At 38.3% G+C, this 26042-nt stretch overlaps 1 protein-coding gene across 1 annotated transcript in view; it reads left to right on the forward strand.

Annotated features, from left to right (window-relative positions):
- grin3a (glutamate receptor, ionotropic, N-methyl-D-aspartate 3A) overlaps nt 1-26042 on the forward strand; it is a 111491-nt gene that overhangs the window by 30800 nt on the left and 54649 nt on the right. Inside the window, exon 3 of the mRNA XM_061980921.2 lies at nt 25271-25940. Coding sequence (XP_061836905.2) covers nt 25271-25940 — 670 coding nt within the window. The remainder of the gene's footprint in view (nt 1-25270; nt 25941-26042) is intronic.

The raw sequence follows: 26042 nt of genomic DNA on the forward strand, positions 1-26042 counted from the left end.
GGTTGACCTCCGCAGTGTGTGCGACTTCATGCATGCGGGTCAGATTGCATTCACGTTAGAAATCACATTAAAAGATCGGATTTGACAAAAAAAAAAATCTGAATTGGACATCCGACCCTGCGGTGTGAAGGTAGTCTTAGTTTATGGTGTCTAAGTAGACTTGTGAATAATCCTCGTCTTGTCAATAAGAAGAAGAGCGTTACTTCTAATCCATCACTCTTTGATGTTCCTTCAGTGTTGAGGTATCAGGTGTGGATGAGCTGACCTGGAGACAAGACTAAATGCTAAGTGACAGGTGAGCAGCACAGATGCTGTAGCTGCTCACAGAATGCAAACAAACATGTCAATTGTAGAAGCAAATAAAGATCCATTGCAGGTATTTAACATACATTACAAAAAGCAATAAAGATTTGTTGAATCTCTACTGCTGGCCAGCAATTTGTCTTTCAGCCATTAATTGAACTTAACCCACAATAATTCTGAGGTGCAAAAGCACCAATAAAGGAATAAAGACGTTGGAATGCAACGTTGAAGAAAATCCAGCCAGGAGAAAAAGAAGGTTGATGTGCGTGGATTAAAAGTCACGAACACACAAACTTGACTAAATGAAATAACGAGCTTGGCTCTGCAAGAGAGAGACAGAGATAAAGAGAAAGATACTGATTGGGATTATCTTGATTTTCTGAAAATGAGATGTAAAATGCTGCCTACATTTGCATTATGTGACACTAAGGGATGGCTTGGAGCTAGTGCTCTACTTGTGTGGAGATTTCCTACATATCAATAGTGCACATAGTACGTCCATCGTCTGAAATAGGAAAGGGATTTGTGTTCTGGGCCTCGGACTCGTGTTGGTTTGCTTAACTAAAACAATTCAGTTAAAGTAAAAAAGAATACAATAATAAAACAAGTGGATATTTATAGAAATATATAGCATTTACACCCTGCGATGAGGTGGACACTAGTCCAGGGTGTACCCTAGGATAGGCTCCAGCCCCACACCCCTTCAGCCGCTAGAGGAACAAGCGGTAGGAAATGAATGAATGGATGGATGGATGGTATGTCTTTTACCCAAGCCTTTACCTTGTTAAAGTTAAAGTTAAAGTTAAAGTACCAATGATTGTCACACACACACTAGGTGTGGCGAAATTATTCTCTGCATTTGACCCATCACCCTTGATCACCCCCTGGGAGGCGAGGGGAGCAGTGGGCAGCAGCGGTGGCTGCGCCCGGGAATCATTTTGGTGATTTAACCCCCAATTCCAACCCTTGATGCTGAGTGCCAAGCAGGGAGGTAATGGGTCCCATTTTTATAGTCTTTGGTATGACTCGGCCGGGATTTGAACTCCCAACCTACCGATCTCAGGACGGACACTCTAACCACTAGGCCACTGAGTAGGTATGGCTGTGAATATGGGATCGTTCCAAAAACTTGGAACAGGATTGTTCAATTTTTCAATACTGCTGAAAAATAGTCAAAACTCTCGTGGGATTATAACACTTAATCATCAATATATTACATGTGTAATTATAACATTTAATCATCAATATAGTGATATATTACATGTGTAATTATAACATTTAATCATCAATATAGTGATATATTACATGTGTAATTACAACATTTAATCATCAATATAGTGATATATTACATGTGTAATTATAACATTTAATCATCAATATAGTGATATATTACATGTGTAATTATAACATTTAATCATCAATATAGTGATATATTACATGTGTAATTATAACATTTAATCATCAATATAGTGATATATTACATGTGTAATTACAACATTTAATCATCAATATAGTGATATATTACATGTGTAATTATAACATTTAATCATCAATATAGTGATATATTACATGTGTAATTATAACATTTAATCATCAATATAGTGATATATTACATGTGTAATTATAACATTTAATCATCAATATAGTGATATATTACATGTGTAATTATAACATGTAATCATCAATATAGTGATATATTACATGTGTAATTATAACATTTAATCATCAATATAGTGCTATATTACATGTGTAATTATAACATTTAATCATCAATATAGTGATATATTACATGTGTAATTATAACATTTAATCATCAATATAGTGATATATTACATGTGTAATTATAACATTTAATCATCAATATAGTGATATATTACATGTGTAATTATAACATTTAATCATCAATATAGTGATATATTACATGTGTAATTATAACATTTAATCATCAACATAGTGATATATTACATGTGTAATGAAGTGTACATTGTTTTTCACATAAGTACACACTACAAGGAGGAAGGATACATTATGATTTATACACACGTATAAAGCAACACGTACAAGCAACACATGTGAGTTAACTTCATCATCAGTCGTTGAAAAAGGATTAAAAACATAAGATAAAGTTGCACCTTTATTGCAACACAAAGCAACAAGTCTTGCTTGTCAAAGTTGTTCCATCAGCTGGAGGTCTGACAGCAGTTTGGTGCATCATTTTGTCAATGTTGAGTGAAAATAGCAATGTGTTTATGTTCAAACGTACAGTAAGTCCTCTTATAAAGTGTTCAACGCCAGCAAGGCGTGTTGTTGATCTTGGAAATGACATCAAAAAAGTCTGTTTTTCAGGACAAAGTGTGCACTTGCATGTGGACAATAGTATAAGTACGTGTTTATTCACTATCTCTGTTTGAGGCTGTATTTTTACACCTAAATATTTAAACATCTCTACACCTTTTTTTGTTTCTTTCTTTTCCCGCTTTGTCCATAATCCTTTTTCAATAATTCTGTGAACACATTTTCAACAGCTGACATCATTCACACTTATTAAAAGTTAACAACATGACAATAAACAACATCATTTATGTATAGTTTCCAAAGATGTTACACATTATTGTACTTATGCATTTTTCATTTTTCTTAAAGGGTATGTCCTGAGTGATAAATTAAACATTTATGGATATGTTTGATGTATCCTGTAGTTTGCAGGAAGTACTGTATATACATTATTCATACCATTGATTTGCATTTGAGCGATAAGGAAGCAGGGATCATTTATAATAAATTGGACATGGTCAAAAGACAGCTGCTGTCCCTAATGCAATGACTAACTACCAAATGGTGGTGTTGACATGTTGATTGATCATGTTGCTTCTTGGTATTTATTCAAGTCAATCAGAGCTTGGGTCAAAGAACCTGACAAGTACAAAGCTGCATTCAGTTGACTTGTAATGATAATGGAGAAAAAGATCATTCTTATCTGCGTGAAACTTGTTTGATGGCTCGGCATTTGTTGTAGCTTCTCACATTTGCTGTAGCTAGTCACATTTGTTGTAGCTTCCCACATTTGTTGTAGTTTCTCACATTTGTTGTAGCTTCTCACGTTTGTTGTAGCTTCTCACATTTGTTGTAGCTTCTCACATTTGTTGTAGCCAGTCACATTTGTTGTAGCTTCTCACTTTTGTTGTAGCTTGTCACATTTGTTGTAGTTTCTCACATTTGTTGTAGCTTCTCACATTTGTTGTAGCTTCTCACATTTGTTGTAGCTAGTCACATTTGTTGTAGCTTCTCACATTTGTTGTAGCCAGTCACATTTGTTGTAGCTTCTCACTTTTGTTGTAGCTTGTCACATTTGTTGTAGTTTCTCACATTTGTTGTAGCTTCTCACATTTGTTGTAGCTTCTCACATTTGTTGTAGCTTCTCACATTTGTTGTAGCTAGTCACATTTGTTGTAGCTTCTCACATTTGTTGTAGCTTCTCACATTTGTTGTAGCTTCTCACATTTGTTGTAGTTTCTCACATTTGTTGTAGCTTCTCACATTTGTTGTAGCTAGTCACATTTGTTGTAGCTTCTCACATTTGTTGTAGCTTCTCACATTTGTTGTAGCTTCTCACATTTGTTGTAGCCAGTCACATTTGTTGTAGCTTCTCACTTTTGTTGTAGCTTGTCACATTTGTTGTAGTTTCTCACATTTGTTGTAGCTTCTCACATTTGTTGTAGCTTCTCACATTTGTTGTAGCTAGTCACATTTGTTGTAGCTTCTCACATTTGTTGTAGCTTCTCACATTTGTTGTAGCTTGTCACATTTGTTTAGTTTCTCACATTTGTTGTAGCTTCTCATATCTGTTGTAGCTAGTCACATTTGTTGTAGCTTCTCACATTTGTTGTAGTTTCTCACATTTGTTGTAGCTTCTCACATTTGTTGTAGCTAGTCACATTTGTTGTAGCTTGTCACATTTGTTGTAGCTTCTCACATTTGTTGTAGCTTCTCACATTTGTTGTAGCTTCTCACATTTGTTGTCGCTTCTTACATTTGTTGTAGTTTCTCACATTTGTTGTAGCTTCTCACATTTGTTGTAGATTGTTACATTTGTTGTAGCTTGTCACATTTGTTGTAGCTTGTCACATTTGTTGTAGCTTCTCACATTTGTTGTAGCTTCTCACATTTGTTGTAGCTTCTCACATTTGTTGTAGTTTCTCACATTTGTTGTAGCTTCTCACATTTGTTGTAGCTTGTCACATTTGTTGTAGCTTCTCACATTTGTTGTAGCTTCTCACATTTGTTGTAGCTTCTCACATTTGTTGTAGCTTCTCACATTTGTTGTAGTTTCTCACATTTGTTGTAATTTCTCACATTTGTTGTAGCTTGTCACATTTGTTGTAGCTTGTCACATTTGTTGTAGCTTGTCACACTTGTTGTAGCTTCTCACATTTGTTGTAGAAAAAGATATTTCTTATCTGCGTGTAACTTGTTTGATGGCTCGGCTTCATTGATCACCGTTATCATTTCTCCTCCTCTGTTGTCGGTGCACGACTCCTGACCTTTCACATGCTTTGTTGCAGCTGCATGCTTCCAGGTCACCAGGTGTGTGTGTGTGTGAGCGACAGGAAGAAAAGCACCGTTGTTTGGCGCAACTTGTTTGTTTGCATGTATGAAGACAAGACGGCACATCTTTTTCAGACATTCATCTTGGGAATAAATACAGTCTGTTAGGTTTAATATGGTCACACATAGGGCTGAGCCCATAATACCGTATCAATATGTATCGCAATAGGAACAATCGATACCATTGTAAATGCGCTCCATAAAATATTTGATATATTTCTATGTTTTTTGTTCGGAAGAAACCAGAAACTAGGAAGCAAGATTGGTTTCATGAAGTCACTCGTGCTTTGGGAACACAACAAACAGGAAGCAGGAAGTGTCACTGGGCAGTGGGAGGGGCATGCTAACTAGGGATGTCCCGATCCGATATTTGGATCAGATCGGCTGCCGATATTTGCCAAAAATTGCGTATTGGCAAAGCATGGGAAAATGCCGATCCAGATCCAGTTTAAAAAAAAACTCCGGTCCATGTTTTCCAACGCACCGATTTAAATAATACATTCCACTTTTCTGCTGCTCCCTAATTTCCGTTCCACATTTTCCAGCACACCTTCAACACATCCACAGGTCTGTGAATTCTCACGCAGTTGCTTTTAGCTGCTGGCATTACACGACAGGCTCTTCTCACTCTTTCCTGTGTCTCCCTCTCACAGACAGCAAGTGCACCTTCTTACACACGTCACATACTGTCACGTCATACGTCACATACGTATACGTCCTCCCCGAGCAGAGAGGTAGCAGCATGGCTAACGTTAGCTGTGATGCTAGCGCAGCCGTGCGAGCAACGCTCCCTCTAAAAGGTGCTCGTCTGTGCAATTGCGCACTGTTTAAGCGTCCTCTGCGCACGGCAAATCTATGCCACGCACAAAATCAAATAAAAAAAATAAGCGCATAACAATTTTCGACACACGGACACGACAGAGAAAACCGTTTTCGTCGTCATTGTTCAAATATCGTGACGTCTGTCGAGACGCTTATCTCCATTCGGTGCCACACGTCCACACCATCAAAATGCCGAGGCAAAAATTTCCACATCAACACCGTATGAAAAAATTAGTGATTTTTTTAGTTGTGATTTCCTTCTCTGCATGAAAGTTTAAAAGTAGCATATATTAATGAAGAAGAATGTTTTAATGTAGACATGCAAGCCTTGAAAGAAAATGTTGAAAATCAAGACTACATTTCCTGCAAATGCATTTCGACCCTATATTTTAACTTTAGATTTATTCTCATATCAAACTCTTTTGGCTGTCTGTTTGACACTTACCCTCCACACCCTGGATTATAAATAATGTAAATAATTCAATGTGATGATCTTGTGTGATGACTGTATTATGATGATAGTATATATCTGATAGTATATATCTGTATCATGAATCAATTTAAGTGGACCCCAACTTAAACAAGTGGAAAAACTTATTGGGGTGTTACCATTTAGTGGTCAATTGTACGGAATATGTACTTCACTGTGCAACCTACTAATAAAAGTCTCAATCAATCAATCAAAACACATAGAATCATCATACTGCTGTGATTATATGCATCAAGTGTTCATTCAAGGCTAAGGCAAAATATCCAGATATATATCGTGTATCGCAATATGGCCTTAAAATATGGCAATATTAAAAAAAGGCCATATCGCCCAGCCCTAGTTCAATGATGCCATTTCTGTTTGTCATGTATCATTTTGTCTATTTTGTGTTTATCCTTGAATAAACAGGTCAGTTTCTTGTTACCAACCATTGTGTATTATTCAAACTCCCCTAATTCAGCTGGCTAGTTGTTATCAAGAGTACTAAAACCCTTTTCAACATGATTCTGACAACTAAGTAGGCTAAATAACTTTAAACTTTAATACATGCTCGGATAGGCCAGTATCGGTCAGTATCGGTATCGGTCAGTATCGGTATCGGATCGGAAATGCAAAAACAATATCGGTATCAGATCGGAAGTGCAAAAACCTGGATCGGGACATCCCTAATGCTAACAGCCAATCAGGTGACAATATCAACTACACCTGATTGGGGCCGTGCCAGCAACCTGAGGGTTCCTGGTTCGATCCCCATCTTCTACCAACCTGGTCAGATGTGGTGTGCAGTGTAAAGAGGACCAGAGTCCATCAGTCAACCAGCTGGTTGAGTCCTACATAATAAATGTTCTTTGTATTGAACAAGCTCGTGGAAGTAAAAGACTTCCCTGTTAGCTGAGATTGTTTTAGAGCCCCCATAAAAGCAGCGGTGCTTCCGCACTTGTTGCTGTGAACCACACCAAGCTGTCACTCTCCAGCCATCACTCTCCCTTATTGAATGACACAGGAAATAATGAAAATGTCATTTTATGTGGCGTGCAGGAGTCGTTGGCAGCGCCGACCCTGAAAAGAAAGTTACACTTTATTAGGATTTGTGAACTTCGCTTGAGGTGGGATTGTGTTTTAAGGGCGCCGCATCCTTCAGTGACGGCCATAAAAGCATCTTCCATGCAAATGGATGAAATGAAGCAGAAGATTATATTTGCACTAAAATTCCCTGAGCATTTACACTAAATATGAATCAGCTTTATGACACGGAACTCCACTAAACCACAACTTACAGTACAATTACCGCCATAAGAAAAGGGACCTAATGTCAGAGATATAGTGTCCACTACAGTCATACTTGCCAACCTTGAGACCTCCGATTTCGGGAGGTGGGGGGTGGGGGGCGGGGCGTGGTTGGGGGCGTGGTTAAGATATAGATATATATATATATATAAGAAATACTTGACTTTCAGTGAATTCTAGCTATATATATACAGGTAAAAGCCAGTAAATTAGAATATTTTGAAAAACTTGATTTATTTCAGTAATTGCATTCAAAAGGTGTAACTTGTACATTATATTTATTCATTGCACACAGACTGATGCATTCAAATGTTTATTTCATTTAATTTTGATGATTTGAAGTGGCAACAAATGAAAATCCAAAATTCCGTGTGTCACAAAATTAGAATATTACTCAAGGCTAATACAAAAAAGGGATTTTTAGAAATGTTGGCCAACTGAAAAGTATGAAAATGAAAAATATGAGCATGTACAATACTCAATACTTGGTTGGAGCTCCTTTTGCCTCAATTACTGCGTTAATGCGGCGTGGCATGGAGTGGATGAGTTTCTGGCACTGCTCAGGTGTTATGAGAGCCCAGGTTGCTCTGATAGTGGCCTTCAACTCTTCTGCGTTTTTGGGTCTGGCATTCTGCATCTTCCTTTTCACAATATCCCACAGATTTTCTATGGGGCTAAGGTCAGGGGAGTTGGCGGGCCAATTTAGAACAGAAATACCATGGTCCGTAAACCAGGCACGGGTAGATTTTGCGCTGTGTGCAGGCGCCAAGTCCTGTTGGAACTTGAAATCTCCATCTCCATAGAGCAGGTCAGCAGCAGGAAGCATGAAGTGCTCTAAAACTTGCTGGTAGACGGCTGCGTTGACCCTGGATCTCAGGAAACAGAGTGGACCGACACCAGCTGGACTGCTGCTGAGTGGTCCAAAGTCATGTTTTCTGACGAAAGCAAATTTTGCATTTCCTTTGGAAATCGAGGTCCCAGAGTCTGGAGGAAGACAGGAGAGGCACAGGATCCACGTTGCCTGAAGTCTAGTGTAAAGTTTCCACCATCAGCACAAACATGCAACATTGATGTGACAAATGTGAGGCTCTCCCAATGTGTTGACAGTAGTCCAAGATCATCAGGAGCACTTTAGTGTTGTAGGAATTTGCTGCAAAAGTGTTTCCTGCAAGCAGTAAGTAGGGCGGTAGAGCGGGGACCATTCCAAGGGCTCCTGACAAGGTACCTGGTCCATCTGGAAAGTATTTACAGTGCCTCACTTTTTCCACATGTTCTGTTACAGCCTTATTCCCAAATGGAATACATTCATTTTTGCTCTCAAAATCCTACTGGCCATAACCATCATGAATGTGAAAATGTGTTTTTTTCTATTACTATTCTCACATTTGTTGTAGCTTGTCACATTTGTTGTAGCTTGTCACATTTGTTGTAGCTTGTCACATTTGTTGTAGCTTGTCACATTTGTTGTAGCTTGTCACATTTGTTGTAGCTTGTCACATTTGTTGTAGCTTCTCACATTTGTTGTAGCTTGTCACATTTGTTGTAGCTTGTCACATTTGTTGTAGCTAGTCACATTTGTTGTAGCTTCTCACATTTGTTGTAGCTTCTCACATTTGTTGTAGCTTCTCACATTTCTTGTAGCCAGTCACATTTGTTGTAGCTTCTCACATTTGTTGTAGCTTGTCACATTTGTTGTAGTTTCTCACATTTGTTGTAGCTTCTCACATTTGTTGTAGCTAGTCACATTTGTTGTAGCTTCTCACATTTGTTGTAGCTTCTCACATTTGTTGTAGCTAGACACATTTGTTGTAGCTTCTCACATTTGTTGTAGTTTCTCACATTTGTTGTAGCTTCTCATATTTGTTGTAGCTAGTCACATTTGTTGTAGCTTCTTACATTTGTTGTAGTTTCTCACATTTGTTGTAGCTTCTCACGTTTGTTGTAGTTTCTCACATTTGTTGTAGCTTCTCACATTTGTTGTAGCTAGTCACATTTGTTGTAGCTTCTCACATTTGTTGTAGCTCTTCACATTTGTTGTAGTTTCTCACATTTCTTGTAGCTTCTCACATTTGTTGTAGCTTGTCACATTTGTTGTAGCTTGTCACATTTGTTGTAGCTTGTCACATTTGTTGTAGCTTGTCACATTTATTGTAGCTTCTCACATTTGTTGTAGCTTCTCACATTTGTTGTAGTTTCTCACATTTGTTGTAGTTTCTCACAATTGTTGTAGCTTCTCACATTTGTTGTAGCTAGTCACATTTGTTGTAGCCAGTCACATTTGATGTAGCTTCTCACATTTGTTGTAGCTAGTTACATTTTTGTAGCTTCTCACATTTTTTGTAGCTTCTCACATTTGTTGTAGCTTGTCACATTTGTTGTAGCTTGTCACATTTGTTGTAGCTTCTCATATGTGTTGTAGCTTGTCACATTTGTTGTAGCTTCTCACATTTGTTGTAGCTTCTCACATTTGTTATAGCTAGTCACATTTGTTGTAGCTTCTCACATTTGTTGTAGCTAGTCACATTTGTTGTAGCCAGTCACATTTGTTGTAGCTTCTCGCATTTGTTATAGCTAGTCACATTTGTTGTAGCTTCTCACATTTGTTGTAGCTAGTCACATTTGTTGTAGCCAGTCACATTTGTTCTAGCTTCTCACATTTCTTGTAGCTAGTCAAATGGTTGTAGCTTCTCACATGTTTTGTAGCTTCTCACATTTGTTGTAGCTTCTCACATTTGTTGTAGCTTGTCACATTTGTTGTAGCTTGTCACATTTGTTGTAGCTTCTCACATTTGTTGTAGCTTGTCACATTTGTTGTAGCTTGTCACATTTGTTGTAGCTTCTCACATTTGTTGTAGCTAGTCACGTTTGTTGTAGCTTCTCACATTTTTTGTAGCTTCCTACCGTTGTTGTAGCTTGTCACATTTGTTGTAGCTTGTCACATTTGTTGTAGCTTCTCACATTTGTTGTAGCTTGTCACATTTGTTGTAGCTTCTCACATTTGTTGTAGCTTCTTACATTTGTTGTAGCTTCTCACATTTGTTGTAGCTTCTCACATTTGTTGTAGCTAGTCACATTTGTTGTAGCTTCTCACATTTGTTGTAGCTTCTCACATTTGTTGTAGCTAGTCACAATTGTTGTAGCTTCTCACATTTGTTGTAGCTTCTCACATTTGTTGTAGCTAGTCACAATTGTTGTAGCTTCTCACATTTGTTGTAGCTAGTGACATTTGTTGTAGCTTCTCACATTTGTTGTAGCTTCTCACATTTGTTGTAGCTAGTCACATTTGTTGTAGCTTCTCACATTTGTTGTGGTGTGCAAGGCAGAGACGTTGAAGATGAGAGGAACAATCCAGAAAAGACATCTTCCAAACGCTTGACTGCAAGCTGGAGACAAAGACTCATCTCCTTTCCACTCATTGTTTAGAAATGAATATATCAACAATAAATAACTGGGGCCTGATTTACTAAGATTCCAAATAGTGCTACTTAGTGTGTGGAAACAGTTCAATGGTGTGTATTATTATTAGTGGGCGTGCTCTCTATGAAGACTGCATGCACAATCAACAAGTGAAGGAGGCGGTCTTATTTAAATGAGCTTTTTGTTTTTGGTACATGGTAGTTAGGGTTATATATGGCAGTAATGTCAAACATGGTAGTTATGATTATAAATGGCAGTAATGTCAAACATGGTAGTTATGATTATAAATGGCAGTAATGTCAAACATGGTAGTTATGATTATATATGACAGTGATGTCAAACATGGTAGTTATGATTATATATGGCAGTGATGTCAAACATGGTAGTTATGATTATATATGGCGGTGATGTCAAACATGGTAGTTATGATTATATATGGCAGTGATGTCAAACATGGTAGTTATGATTATATATGGCAGTGATGTCAAACATGGTAGTTATGATTATAAATGGCAGTAATGTCAAACATGGTAGTTATGATTATATATGACAGTGATGTCAAACATGGTAGTTATGATTATATATGGCAGTGATGTCAAACATGGTAGTTATGATTATATATGGCGGTGATGTCAAACATGGTAGTTATGATTATATATGGCAGTGATGTCAAACATGGTAGTTATGATTATATATGGCAGTGATGTCAAACATGGTAGTTATGATTATATATGTCAGTGATGTCAAACATGGTAGTTATGATTATATATGGCAGTAATGTCAAACATGGTAGTTATGATTATATATAACAGTGATGTCAAACATGGTAGTTATGATTATATATGACAGTGATGTCAAACATGGTAGTTATGATTATATATGGCAGTGATGTCAAACATGGTAGTTATGATTATATATAACAGTGATGTCAAACATGGTAGTTATGATTATATATGGCAGTAATGTCAAACATGGTAGTTATGATTATATGTGGCAGTGATGTCAAACATGGCAGTTATGATTATATATGGCAGTAATGTCAAACATGGTAGTTATGATTATATATGACAGTGATGTCAAACATGGTAGTTATGATTATATATGGCAGTCATGTCAAACATGGTAGTTATGATTATATATGGCAGTGATGTCAAACATGGTAGTTAGGGTTATATATGGCAGTGGTGTCAAACATGGTAGTTATGATTATATATGGCAGTGATGTCAAACATGGTAGTTATGATTATATATGGCGGTGGTGTCAAACATGGTAGTTATGATTATATATGTCAGTGATGTCAAACATGGTAGTTATGATTATAAATGGCAGTGATGTCAAACATGGTAGTTATGATTATATATGGCAGTGATGTCAAACATGGTAGTTATGATTATATATGGCAGTGATGTCAAACATGGTAGTTATGATTATATATGGCGGTGATGTCAAACATGGTAGTTATGATTATATATGGCAGTGATGTCAAACATGGTAGTTATGATTATATATGGCAGTGATGTCAAACATGGTAGTTATGATTATATATGTCAGTGATGTCAAACATGGTAGTTATGATTATATATGGCAGTAATGTCAAACATGGTAGTTATGATTATATATGGCAGTGGTGTCAAACATGGTAGTTATGATTATATATGACAGTGATGTCAAACATGGTAGTTATGATTATATATGGCAGTAATGTCAAACATGGTAGTTATGATTATATATGACAGTGATGTCAAACATGGTAGTTATGATTATATATGGCAGTAATGTCAAACATGGTAGTTATGATTATATGTGGCAGTGATGTCAAACATGGCAGTTATGATTATATATGGCAGTAATGTCAAACATGGTAGTTATGATTATATATGACAGTGATGTCAAACATGGTAGTTATGATTATATATGGCAGTAATGTCAAACATGGTAGTTATGATTATATATGGCAGTGGTGTCAAACATGGTAGTTATGATTATATATGGTAGTGATGTCAAACATGGTAGTTATGATTATATATGGCAGTAATGTCAAACATGGTAGTTATGATGATATATGGCAGTAATGTCAAACATGGTAGTTATGATTATATATGGTAGTGATGTCAAACATGGTAGTTATGATTATATATGGTAGTGATGTCAAACATGGTAGTTATGATTATATATGGCAGTAATGTCAAACATGGTAGTTATGATTATATATGTCAGTGATGTCAAACATGGTAGTTATGATTATATATGGTAGTGATGTCAAACATGGTAGTTATGATTATATATGACAGTAATGTCAAACATGGTAGTTATGATTATATATGACAGTGATGTCAAACATGGTAGTTATGATTATATATGGCAGTGGTGTCAAACATGGTAGTTATGATTATATATGGCAGTGATGTCAAACATGGTAGTTAAGATTACATATGACAGTGATGTCAAACATGGTAGTTATGATTATATATGGCAGTGATGTCAAACATGGTAGTTAGGATTATAAATGACAGTGATGTCAAACATGGTAGTTATGATTATAAATAACAGTGATGTCAAACATGGTAGTTATGATTATATATGGAAGTAATGTCAAACATGGTAGTTATGATTATATATGGCAGTGATGTCAAACATGGTAGTTATGATTATATATGGCAGTGATGTCAAACATGGTAGTTATGATTATAAATGGCAGTGATGTCGAACATGGTAGTTATGATTATATATGGAAGTAATGTCAAACATGGTAGTTATGATTATATATAGCAGTAACGTCAAACATGGTAGTTATGATTATAAATGGCAGTGATGTCAAACATGGTAGTTATGATGATATATGGCAGTAATGTCAAACATGGTAGTTATGATTATAAATGGCAGTGATGTCAAACATGGTAGTTATGATTATAAATGGCAGTGGTGTCAAACATGGTAGTTATGATTATATATGGCAGTGGTGTCAAACATGGTAGTTATGATTATATATGACGGTGATGTCAAACATGGTAGTTATGATTATATATGGCAGTGGTGTCAAACATGGTAGTTATGATTATATATGACAGTAATGTCAAACATGGTAGTTATGATTATATATGACAGTGATGTCAAACATGGTAGTTATGATTATATATGGCAGTGGTGTCAAACATGGTAGTTATGATTATATATGGCAGTGATGTCAAACATGGTAGTTAAGATTATATATGACAGTGATGTCAAACATGGTAGTTATGATTATATATGGCAGTGATGTCAAACATGGTAGTTAGGATTATAAATGACAGTGATGTCAAACATGGTAGTTATGATTATAAATAACAGTGATGTCAAACATGGTAGTTATGATTATATATGGAAGTAATGTCAAACATGGTAGTTATGATTATATATGGCAGTGATGTCAAACATGGTAGTTATGATTATATATGGCAGTGATGTCAAACATGGTAGTTATGATTATAAATGGCAGTGATGTCAAACATGGTAGTTATGATTATATATGGAAGTAATGTCAAACATGGTAGTTATGATTATATATAGCAGTAACGTCAAACATGGTAGTTATGATTATAAATGGCAGTGATGTCAAACATGGTAGTTATGATTATATATGGCAGTAATGTCAAACATGGTAGTTATGATTATAAATGGCAGTGATGTCAAACATGGTAGTTATGATTATAAATGGCAGTGGTGTCAAACATGGTAGTTATGATTATATATGGCAGTAATGTCAAACATGGTAGTTATGATTATATATGACAGTGGTGTCAAACATGGTAGTTATGATTATATATGGAAGTAATGTCAAACATGGTAGTTATGATTATATATGGCAGTGGTGTCAAACATGGTAGTTATGATTATATATGGCAGTGGTGTCAAACATGGTAGTTATGATTATATATGGAAGTAATGTCAAACATGGTAGTTATGATTATATATGGCAGTGGTGTCAAACATGGTAGTTATGATTATATATGGCAGTGGTGTCAAACATGGTAGTTATGATTATATATGGCAGTGGTGTCAAACATGGTAGTTATGATTATATATGGAAGTAATGTCAAACATGGTAGTTATGATTATATATGGCAGTGATGTCAAACATGGTAGTTATGATTATATATGGCAGTGGTGTCAAACATGGTAGTTATGATTATATATGGCAGTGGTGTCAAACATGGTAGTTATGATTATATATGGCAGTGATGTCAAACATGGTAGTTATGATTATATATGGAAGTAATGTCAAACATGGTAGTTATGATTATATATGACAGTGATGTCAAACATGGTAGTTATGATTATATATGGCAGTGGTGTCAAACATGGTAGTTATGATTATATATGACGGTGATGTCAAACATGGTAGTTATGATTATATATGGCAGTGGTGTCAAACATGGTAGTTATGATTATATATGGCAGTGGTGTCAAACATGGTAGTTATGATTATATATGGCAGTGATGTCAAACATGGTAGTTAAGATTATATATGGAAGTAATGTCAAACATGGTAGTTATGATTATATATGACAGTGATGTCAAACATGGTAGTTATGATTATATATGGCAGTGGTGTCAAACATGGTAGTTATGATTATATATGGCAGTGATGTCAAACATGGTAGTTATGATTATATATGGCAGTGATGTCAAACATGGTAGTTATGATTATATATAACAGTGGTGTCAAACATGGTAGTTATGATTATATATGGCAGTAATGTCAAACATGGTAGTTATGATTATATATGACGGTGATGTCAAACATGGTAGTTATGATTATATATGGCAGTGGTGTCAAACATGGTAGTTATGATTATATATGACGGTGATGTCAAACATGGTAGTTATGATTATATATGGCAGTGATGTCAAACATGGTAGTTATGATTATATATGGCAGTGATGTCAAACATGGTAGTTATGATTATATATGGCAGTGGTGTCAAACATGGTAGTTATGATTATATATGGCAGTGATGTCAAACATGGTAGTTATGATTATATATGGCAGTGATGTCAAACATGGTAGTTATGATTATATATGGCAGTGATGTCAAACATGGTAGTTATGATTATATATGGCTGTGGTGTCAAACATGGTAGTTATGATTATATATGGTAGTGATGTCAAACATGGTAGTTATGATTATATATGGCAGTGATGTCAAACATGGTAGTTATGATTATATATGGCAGTGATGTCAAACATGGTAGTTATGATTATAAATGGCAGTGGTGTCAAACATGGTAGTTATGATTATATATGGCAGTGATGTCAAACATGGTAGTTATGATTATAAATGACAGTGGTGTCAAACATGGTAGTTATGATTATATATGGCAGTGATGTCAAACATGGTAGTTATGATTATATATGGCAGTGATGTCAAACATGGTAGTTATGATTATATATGGCAGTCATGTCAAACATGAATCAGGGTTTAATCCGGCCGTGAGATGAGTTTGCTAAATGTAAAATTAGCTTCATTTTCAAATGAAAGAAACTGCTGTTCCCAATGTGTCCACTGGATGTCGCAACAGCAAATCTGTTACACAGCATCTTCCCCTCGACCAACGTTAAACCTGCTTTGAAAACATCCTGCTTTGGCAACCTCATTTTGACAAAACATCCGTCAAAAAAGAGAACAATGGATGCATTTCATGGAAGCTGCTTTTATACCCAATCATGGCACCCACCTGTTCCCAATTAGCCTGTTCACCTGTGAGATGTTCCAAATAAGTCTTTGATGAGCATTCCTCACTCTTTTTTGCCACTTGTGCCAGCTTTTTTGAAACATGTTGCAGGCATCCAATTCCAAATGAGCTAATCTTTGCAAAAAATAAGAAAGTTTCTCAGTGTGAACATGAAATATCTTGTCTTTGCAGTCTATTCAATCGAATATAAGTTGAAAAGGATTTGCAAATCATTTTTATTTACCATTTACACAAGATGACAACTTCACTGCTTCTGGGCTTTGTAGATAATATAGAAAAAAAGTGAATGTTCTTCATGTAAAACTTGTGATGGCTGCATCTTAGAGGTGAGAAGCAGCCTTTAGAGGATGGATGACTGCATCTTTTCTCACCTTCATCACTAAAATCTTTCCGCTCGGTTAGAGGAGGATGTTCTCCCTCCTGCTGAGGTGAAGTCATCGTGTTTGAGTGCTTGTGTCGTCAACTTATCAGTTTGCTGGTGATTTGACGTAGGAGACGTCATGTTTATCTCCGCTGATGTGATGGAGAACATGACGGAGTGTTTGCTTTGCTTCTTGACACTCACTCACTTTCTTCACTGAGAGGCTGGCGGGACCATGCTCTGTCCTATGCTGTAACACTCACACGCACACACACACACACACACACACACACACACACACACACACACACACACCTCTCTTCTGCAACAGTATCAAAACAAAGCGTTCTCTCCTAATAGAGTATATATTTGTTGACTTACAATGTATTTTCCATAAACTGTGTTAATAATCACACAGACGTCATAAATCACTACAACTTTGTCAAACGTAACGTCTCTATGAAATGTAGCTTTATTCTTAGGCCTAGGGCAATATTCGAAAAGTTAATAAACCGAATGATAAGTAAAAATTAAAGCTGCAAGCAGCATTGGTCGGGCCCGCGTATTTGGCAGGTGCTAGTCCTAACTGTCCCGATACTTTTGTCCAGTGATAGTCATAAGCAGGGACGTGCACATGATTATAGAGGGGCAGGGGCTCAAAGTCAGAAAAGGGCAGAACATTTTTTTTTGGTCCTTTACACAATATGGAAATTAATGTAAAATTAAATTTGCTAATAGGAAGCTAACTACTTAGCTGTGTGTCCTTTGTAGGTAAAAGTGATTGCCATTTCTTTTGTGTCAACAAATTATTGTCATGAGTTAATTCACATTATCATAGTCTTGGAAGACATGAAAAGCAACAAAACACTGGTTTATTATTAGACACAGTGCATTTTATTTTGAAAATTAACCCGGTGTTTTATTTTGTATTTTGTACACTACTTCCTGTCCCGCACGATCCGCTCTGCTCTGTGCGGAAATTATGTGCCATGCTCAATTGATGCGCTGTGCTCCGACGTCCGGCAAAAACAGAAGCTGACACATTGAATAATAGAATAATACAGCGTTTTTTTCTGAAATATTACCCATATTAGATGCTGGATTAGTGGACGGCGACTAGACCATAACTCACAGGTTCAAGTTGCTCCACTGTCACGTCTCCTCAGGGGCGCAGTTGGCTCTCTCTCCTCTTACTTACTCACTCACTCGCCCTCTCTCTCTCTTTCTGGCGGAAGCGGCAGGCTTAAACAACCCGGTATTACAAGAAAATGTGGAGTTTTTGTACCGCTGTTTTTTTTGTTTGTATTTTTTACATCCCTGACAGGAATTTATTACTGTTTAAAGAAAAAAAAAAAGAAAAAAAACACACACACAGGCAGAGGGCACTTTTTAAGAAGAGGCAAAAAAGGGCAGGGGCTCAAGCACCCATAGGGCCCTATGTGTGCACGTGCCTGGTCATAAGTGTCCCAATACTTTTGTCTACTTTTAGTCTGAAGTGTCCCAAGACTTTTGTCTAGTGTACCTACCTTGTCTGCATTGTGTGGGCACGTTTCCTGCTTTTAAGCAGCCATCTTAAAAAAACAGCAGCGCAGCAGCATCAGCGCAGCGGGTCTTTGAAGGGTCATAAAATCAAAACCGGAGCAGTTAGAAAAAAAAGCGCTTCTGTCATTGTAATCACAAGGGTTCAATCTCTCTCCTGTGTTAGTTTGAAGGCGAAACGACAAACGCGCTCAGAGGAGTTCGTTTTTGAAGGAAGGTGACCGGTTTTTACAAAAAATGTGTTTTGAAGGGGGAATAGCAAACTTCCTGTTGATTTTTGCTGGAGGTTGTCAATTTATGAAATGTAGGTCTAAGTAAGCCCTACATAGAGGTTTTTGTTTCATGTCTCTCCGACCTTCCCAGTGGGAGTTACAGGCAGTTTTGTCAGTTTTGTCATCCGAGGAGCAGTTTTTTGTGCGTTTCATTAAAAAATTGCGCTAGAGCACAATTTTAAGATTTGGGGTTAAGTTTTTTTATTAGATCGCAATTTTTGCCAGTCCTGATGTGTGTGTTCAGTTCGGTGAGTTTTGAAGCATGTTAAGGGGGTCAAATTACAGCTCAAAGAGGAAAAAGTGACTGTTTTTAGTACTTTTTTGTCTTGAAGGGGGAATTGCCAACTTCCTGTTGATTTTTGCCCGAGAATTTACTATTATGAAATCTAGGTCTAAGTCACACCTACATAAAGGTTTTTGTTTCATGTCTCTCCGATCTTTCTAGTGGGAGATATAGGCAGTCTAGTTTTTTTTTTTCCTAGGGGGCGCTAGAGCGCAATTTAGAGTTTTGAGGTTTGGTTTTTTTTTAAAAAAGGTAATTTTCGCAGGTCCTGATGTGTGGGTCAAATATGGTGAGTTTTGAAGCATGTTAAGTGGGTCAAATTACAGTTTAATGTGGCGGCGGAAGAATAAAGAATAAAGAATAAAACCTTACAAATACAATAGGTCCTTATGTCCCATTGTATAAGGACTAATGAAGTCCTGAGCTTTTCCAGCGTTGATAATGGCCATATGCATGCGTTGGTACATGTTCCAGCATGTTTACTACACGCACATAAACGGCAGTAATGATAACTCCCAGTGGTCAGTATTACTGTATTAAATGAAAATGATCAAAAAACCGTGATTGATAACTGCTCTTTGAATAACATATTTTGCTCGCTATTTTAAATGCCAACATGAAAACAAGAGACACTAACGCCTTCCCCCATTAGGAAAGGTCATAGCCCATTCTAAACGTATGCAAACATAACTATTGAGCTACATTATTGACAGTAAACATAAAGACTGTGCTGTCTTTGCACAAAGTTGTCGATGTAAAGTCCACAGTGTCAAGTTCAATCAGTTTAAAAAGGAAGTGAACTTGTGGGAGGTCACATCAACTGGAAGTGAAACAAACTTATCACCCTATTTGCATTTATTAAAAAAATATTCTAAAATATCAACAAATTAAAATGAAAAAAGATAAAGACATTTAAACACACAAATACAAATAATATGGCCAGAACAAAAATGTGATGTTTCCTCTGCCAAGAATGTCTAGTGCTTGGTTATTTATTTTAATTATTAAAAAAAAAACTACCTGGTGCAAATATTCCATCCATCCATTCTCTACCACTTTTCCCCTTCTATTGTGCATATCAGTACTTTTTGAGCACATTCAACAATACCGCGATTCTATTGATAAGAGTGATCATTTTGGTCACAATAACTTTATTTAGCCATTTTATTTATTGTTTTGGTTGTGTATATTTGCGGGGCCCACATCGACTCTGATAGAGACAGAAGCTATTGTGTTGCTTTTGGTTGGGATTTTTATTCAAGTGCAAATTTTTGCTAACAGAGTAACTTTTATTTTTAATATCCATCCATCCATCCATCTTCTTCCGCTTATCCGAGGTCGGGTCGCGGGGGCAGCAGCCTAAGCAGGGAAGCCCACACTTTCCTCTCCCCAGCCACTTCGTCCAGCCCCTCCCGGGGGATCCCGAGGCGTTCCCAGGCCAGCCGGGAGACATAGTCTTCCCAACGTGTCCTGGGTCTTCCCCGCGGCCTCCTACCGGTCGGACGTGCCCTAAACACCTCCCTAGGGAGGCGTTCGGGTGGCATCCTGACCAGATGCCCGAACCACCTCATCTGGCTCCTCTCCATGTGGAGGAGCAGCGGCTTTACTTTGAGCTCCCCCCGGATGACAGAGCTTCTCACCCTATCTCTAAGGGAGAGACCCACCACCCGGCGGAGGAAACTCATTTCGGCCGCTTGTACCCGTGATCTTGTCCTTTCGGTCATAACCCAAAGCTCATGACCATAGGTGAGGATGGGAACGTAGATCGACCGGTAAATTGAGAGCTTTGCCTTCCGGCTCAGCTCCTTCTTCACCACAACGGATCGATACAGCGTCCGCATTACTGAAGATGCCGCACCGATCCGCCTGTCGATCTCACGATCCACTCTTCCCCCACTCGTGAACAAGACTCCTCGGTACTTGAACTCCTCCACTTGGGGCAGGGTCTCCTCCCCAACCCGGAGATGGCACACCACCCTTGGAACCATGGACTCGGACTTGGAGGTGCTGATTCTCATCCCAGTCGCTTCACACTCGGCTGCGAACCGATCCAGTGAGAGCTGAAGATCCTGGCCAGATGAAGCCATCAGGACCACATCATCCGCAAAAAGCAGAGACCTAATCCTGCAGCCACCAAACCAGATCCCCTCAACGCCTTGACTGCGCCTAGAAATTCTGTCCATAAAGGTTATGAACAGAATGGGTGACAAAGGGCAGCCTTGGCGGAGTCCAACCCTCACTGGAAACGTGTCCGACTTACTGCCGGCAATGCGGACCAAGCTCTGACACTGATCATACAGGGAGCGGACCGCCACAATCAGACAGTCCGATACCCCATACTCTCTGAGCACTACCCACTAATATTAATATTAATATCTGTTTGTTTTATTTAACTTGGATATTAAAATGTTTACATTCCAAATTCAATGTTAAAATATGCTTATTGCATTTGAAAGGGTACACTTGCATTATTATGTATGATCATTTTGTCAGTGGTTCATTTGGTCTCAATATAATGTTGACAATATCATTTAACAGTAGGTCAGTAAATGTATTATCAGCCCAATATATTGTCCTTCCAGGTCACTTTACAGGTTTACTTAATGATGACTGCCCTACAGCCAAATGCAAACATGGTCCAGTAGATGCAAGTTACTGTTTGAATAACAAACTCCTGGTTGAGGCACAAAGTCATCTTCTTCAATAATAGCATGTGTGAGGAAATGTGGCTTTTGAAACACTGATCTGTATGAAATATAACATGCATATTACAAACAAAAATAAACTGCAACATCTGATGTTCTTCTCTAAGTCGATACCAACATGCAAAAAAAAAAACATTTATATTTGCTTTTTTCAGTATTGTCAATCCTGACTAGTGCACAACACTTAGCGAGCCCTGACTCAAAACTGAAGAAAAACGTGTGTGATCTTTAAAAAATATGTGTCAGTGTGTCCCATAAAGTATATTTACAGATGTGTTGCTTCCAGTTGTCCCTCGCTCATGAACAAATGATAAGTGAAGTGTGTCAGTGAAGCATAACTGGAGCTTTACAGCTTCCACCTGCCTGCTTGACCAGAGAATACCACGTAGCACCAATGATCCTCCTTAGAATACCACATAGCACCAATGATCTCTGATGCTCTTTAGCGACTTGCTTGCTATATTTAGCGAGTAGAGGTACATATTGAAAGAGAAAGTGAGGTGAATATTGTCATGCATTTAAACAAGTTGACATTTTGATACGAATAAAAACACAAAGATTTGTCTTGAAATATATGTTTTAGCCTTTTTATTAGCCCATTTCATTACAAACTATATGACTTCACACCACCACCATATTGAAATAATATTAATATACTTAAAGTCTCCATGCCACTGCTGTTCTTTTTACAATATCAAATAGTTGACTACTGTTGTTATTTATGAGCGTATGCCCCTTAGATTGTGTGCTAAAAGATATCGAAGCACACTAATTGTCATGACTTGGACTGTGACGTGGTTTGTTCTCCCGTGGTGCAAATGAACTGGACTGGTCAAGGCTTGAAGGTGGGTACATGATTTATTTAAACTATCAAAAAAAGAATAAACGAAAAGCACGCACAGGGGCGGAGGTACAAAACTAGACTATAAACACAAAACTTGCACATTGGCAGAAACTATGAACAATTAAACAAAACACTAACTGTGGCTTAATAAACAAAAACGTACTTGGCATGGAACCGGCATGAAAAAAGCGTAGCAAGGGTCATCAGGGTGTGGAGAGTGTGCAGGAGCACAAATGCGGGGATGTCGTCAGGACGAACAACAGAAAATGAATGAACTTAAATACTATGGACATGATTAGTGAAAGCAGGTGCGTGACTCAAAACGTGTAAACAGGTGCGTGACGTGACAGGTGAAAACTAATGGTTGCTATGGTGACAAACAAGAGTGCACAATGAGTCCAAACGTGGAACAGGTGAAACTAATGGGTAATCATGCAAACAAGACAAGGGAGTGAAAAGCCGAAACTAAACAAAACATGACTTAAAACAAAACATGATTAGACAGACATGACACTAATCTTAAATACTTGACACTTTAAAACACTTTTCATTAAAGTAGTCATTTAAAAGTACGTTTTTTATGTTATCTTCATATCGAATGAGTATCGGGAATTGTGGAAATTCAAATCTGCAAATCTGGTATCGTAACAACAAGATTACCTACTCAGTGGCCTAGTGGTTAAAGTGTCCGCCCTGAGATCGGTAGGTTGTGGGTTCAAACCCCGGCCGAGTCATACCAAAGACTATAAAAATGGGAGCCATTACCTCCCTGCTTGGCACTCAGCATCAAGGGTTGGAATTGGGGGTTAAATCACCAAAAATGATTCCCGGGCGCGGCCACCGCTGCTGCCCACTGCTCCCCTCACCTCCCAGGGGGTGATCAAGGGTGATGGGTTAAATGCAGAGAATAATTTCGCCACACCTAGTGTGTGTGTGACAATCATCGGTACTTTAACTTTACTTTAGGATCTCATCACTATGTACAGAACTGTATGTTTCCCGAGAAACTGTCCTCTGCAGTAGACGTTTGTTTTGTATGTACCGTATTTTTCGGAGTATAAGTCGCACCGGAGTATAAGTCGCACCTGCCGAAAATGCATAATAAAGAAGGAAAAAAACATATATAAGTTGCACTGGAGCCCGGCCAAACTATGAAAAAAACTGCGACTTATAGTCCGAAAAATACGGTATTTCTTTTGACAGAGTTACACATTCGGAAAAAGAAAATGCCCCGTTATGCAAAACACAAATGTCTACTGCAGAGGACGCTGGTTTTCAAGAGGATGCGTCTGGCCTTGAGAGGTAACTCAACACATTGTCTTGACCTTTATGCACTCTATTAACTACATCTATCATCAAATACCTAAAAGCACTCAAACATACTTTAAATGACAGAACCCCTGTGACCTTTAACATGTCGTCAATCTCGGGCCAATGTGACCTGATAACATTGTCCTCGTGAGCGTATTGATTCAATGGAGTGAAGGTGACAGGTGACTCTGCAAGCTATAAAGTGACATGTTGAGGGTCAACATGGATAAGAAGTATGACATTTAAGTGAATTAATGTGATCCAGAATACTAATGTAAGGTCTAACTAACTGTATTGCACTAGCAACACTTCTGTCATGAAGTCTAATCAATAACTTCATCAGTAAACCTGTGTAGCCTCTTTGAAGGACACTTTGTCGTCTTGTATCCTCCTGAGTACCAGCATCCTTCGCCATGGTTTTGGTCCATTTCTTTTGTCGGAGTTACACATTTGGGGAAAAAAGAATATTCCCATTATGCAAAACCCAGATGCCCACTGCAGAGGATGCTGGTCTGTAGGAAATACCTGCTCAGATGCAGGGGTCTTTGTTTAGACAACCCATTTATCCTGCTTGTTACATGTAGACAGTGATGATCATTGTTCTATGACATTGCTGACACAGAAAGACGGACGTGTGATCACACTTGCATACATATTGATTAAGGGCAAGGAGGTCTTTTCCCTTAGGTTCCTGGAGGGTTTTGCATACAAATGAGGTTGACAAAATAATCTCTATTCATTCACATTTGAAAAAATGACTCAAAACATTTTGATATGCAAGTCAGGCCGGGCTTACCAAACACTTTTTTTTCTCCAGGTCCACCATTTTCACTTTGATGAACATTAAGAGATGAATGTTTTGCAGTGGAAATGTGGCGATTAATCAGCCTCTGTTCAGTATCGGACGATTTTCATGAAAAATGTGTGATTGTCTTTGCTGATTAATGTCGATCACAAACGCCTTCAGTCTTTGGCGTTTTCCCATCCAAAAAACCCTTCTTCTTGATGTCAGAATCAAGAAGAAGACACAAAGACAAAGAACAGTCTGCCAGTTGCCATTTTAAACAGACAGAGCTGGCATATATAAGAGCCTGATTGGCAACCAGGAACAGCTGTGTCCTGGTTGCCAATCAGGGACATGTGTGGGAGCCAGAGCTCAGTGGCAGAGAGGATAAGTGAAAAGTACACAATGAAGACAGGAATTCAACACCAAACACATTGTACAAAACAACACAAGTCCAAAAGGTCATGACAAAGATGACTTTTGAATCATCTCTTCTTGTGTTGTCCCTTGTAGATTCCTTTCCAACACATCGTTTGAGGGCCAAAGCGGCTTCATATCCAGAGACCGTCAGAGCCAGAATGTCATCTCGGAGGCCCATCACTACATCTGGTCCCTCCAGCTGGACCCTCTGGGCCAGCCGACCTGGACTAGGCTTGCACGTTGGCGCAGGGGCAAAGTCCTGATGGACCAGAGGGCCTGGCCCAGCCACCAGGGTTCTGGAGTTGGAGGCGACTGGCGCAGACCCACAAGGCTGCATTTGCGGGTGGTGACCCTGGTGGAGCACCCCTTCGTTTTCACCCGAGAAGTGGACGGAGACGGTCTTTGTCCCGCTGGCCAGCTGTGCCTCGACCCGCTCTCCAACGACTCCTCGGTTTTAGAGGGACTTTTTCAGAACCTCGCAGGACCGAACGGATCCATACCCACGGACTCAAAGAAATGCTGCTATGGTTACTGCATTGACTTGTTGGAGAAGCTGGCAGAGGATATGGGCTTCACCTTTGACCTCTACATTGTTGGAGATGGAAAGTACGGAGGCTTTAAAAATGGTCGCTGGACAGGATTGGTGGGCGACCTTCTCAGTGGTGCTGCTCACTTGGCCGTGACGTCTTTCAGCATCAACTCAGCACGAAGCCAAGTCATTGACTTCACATCACCTTTCTTCTCCACCAGCCTGGGAATTCTGGTCAGTTCTTTACTTCTTCTTCTTTTCTCTTTGACCTCACGCCAACACCGTCTTTATGTCTGAATGGTTTCACTGCATTATTCACTTTGAAGGTGATGTTCC

The sequence above is a fragment of the Nerophis lumbriciformis genome, linkage group LG20, assembly GCF_033978685.3.
Source record: "Nerophis lumbriciformis linkage group LG20, RoL_Nlum_v2.1, whole genome shotgun sequence".
NCBI lineage: Eukaryota > Metazoa > Chordata > Actinopteri > Syngnathiformes > Syngnathidae > Nerophis > Nerophis lumbriciformis.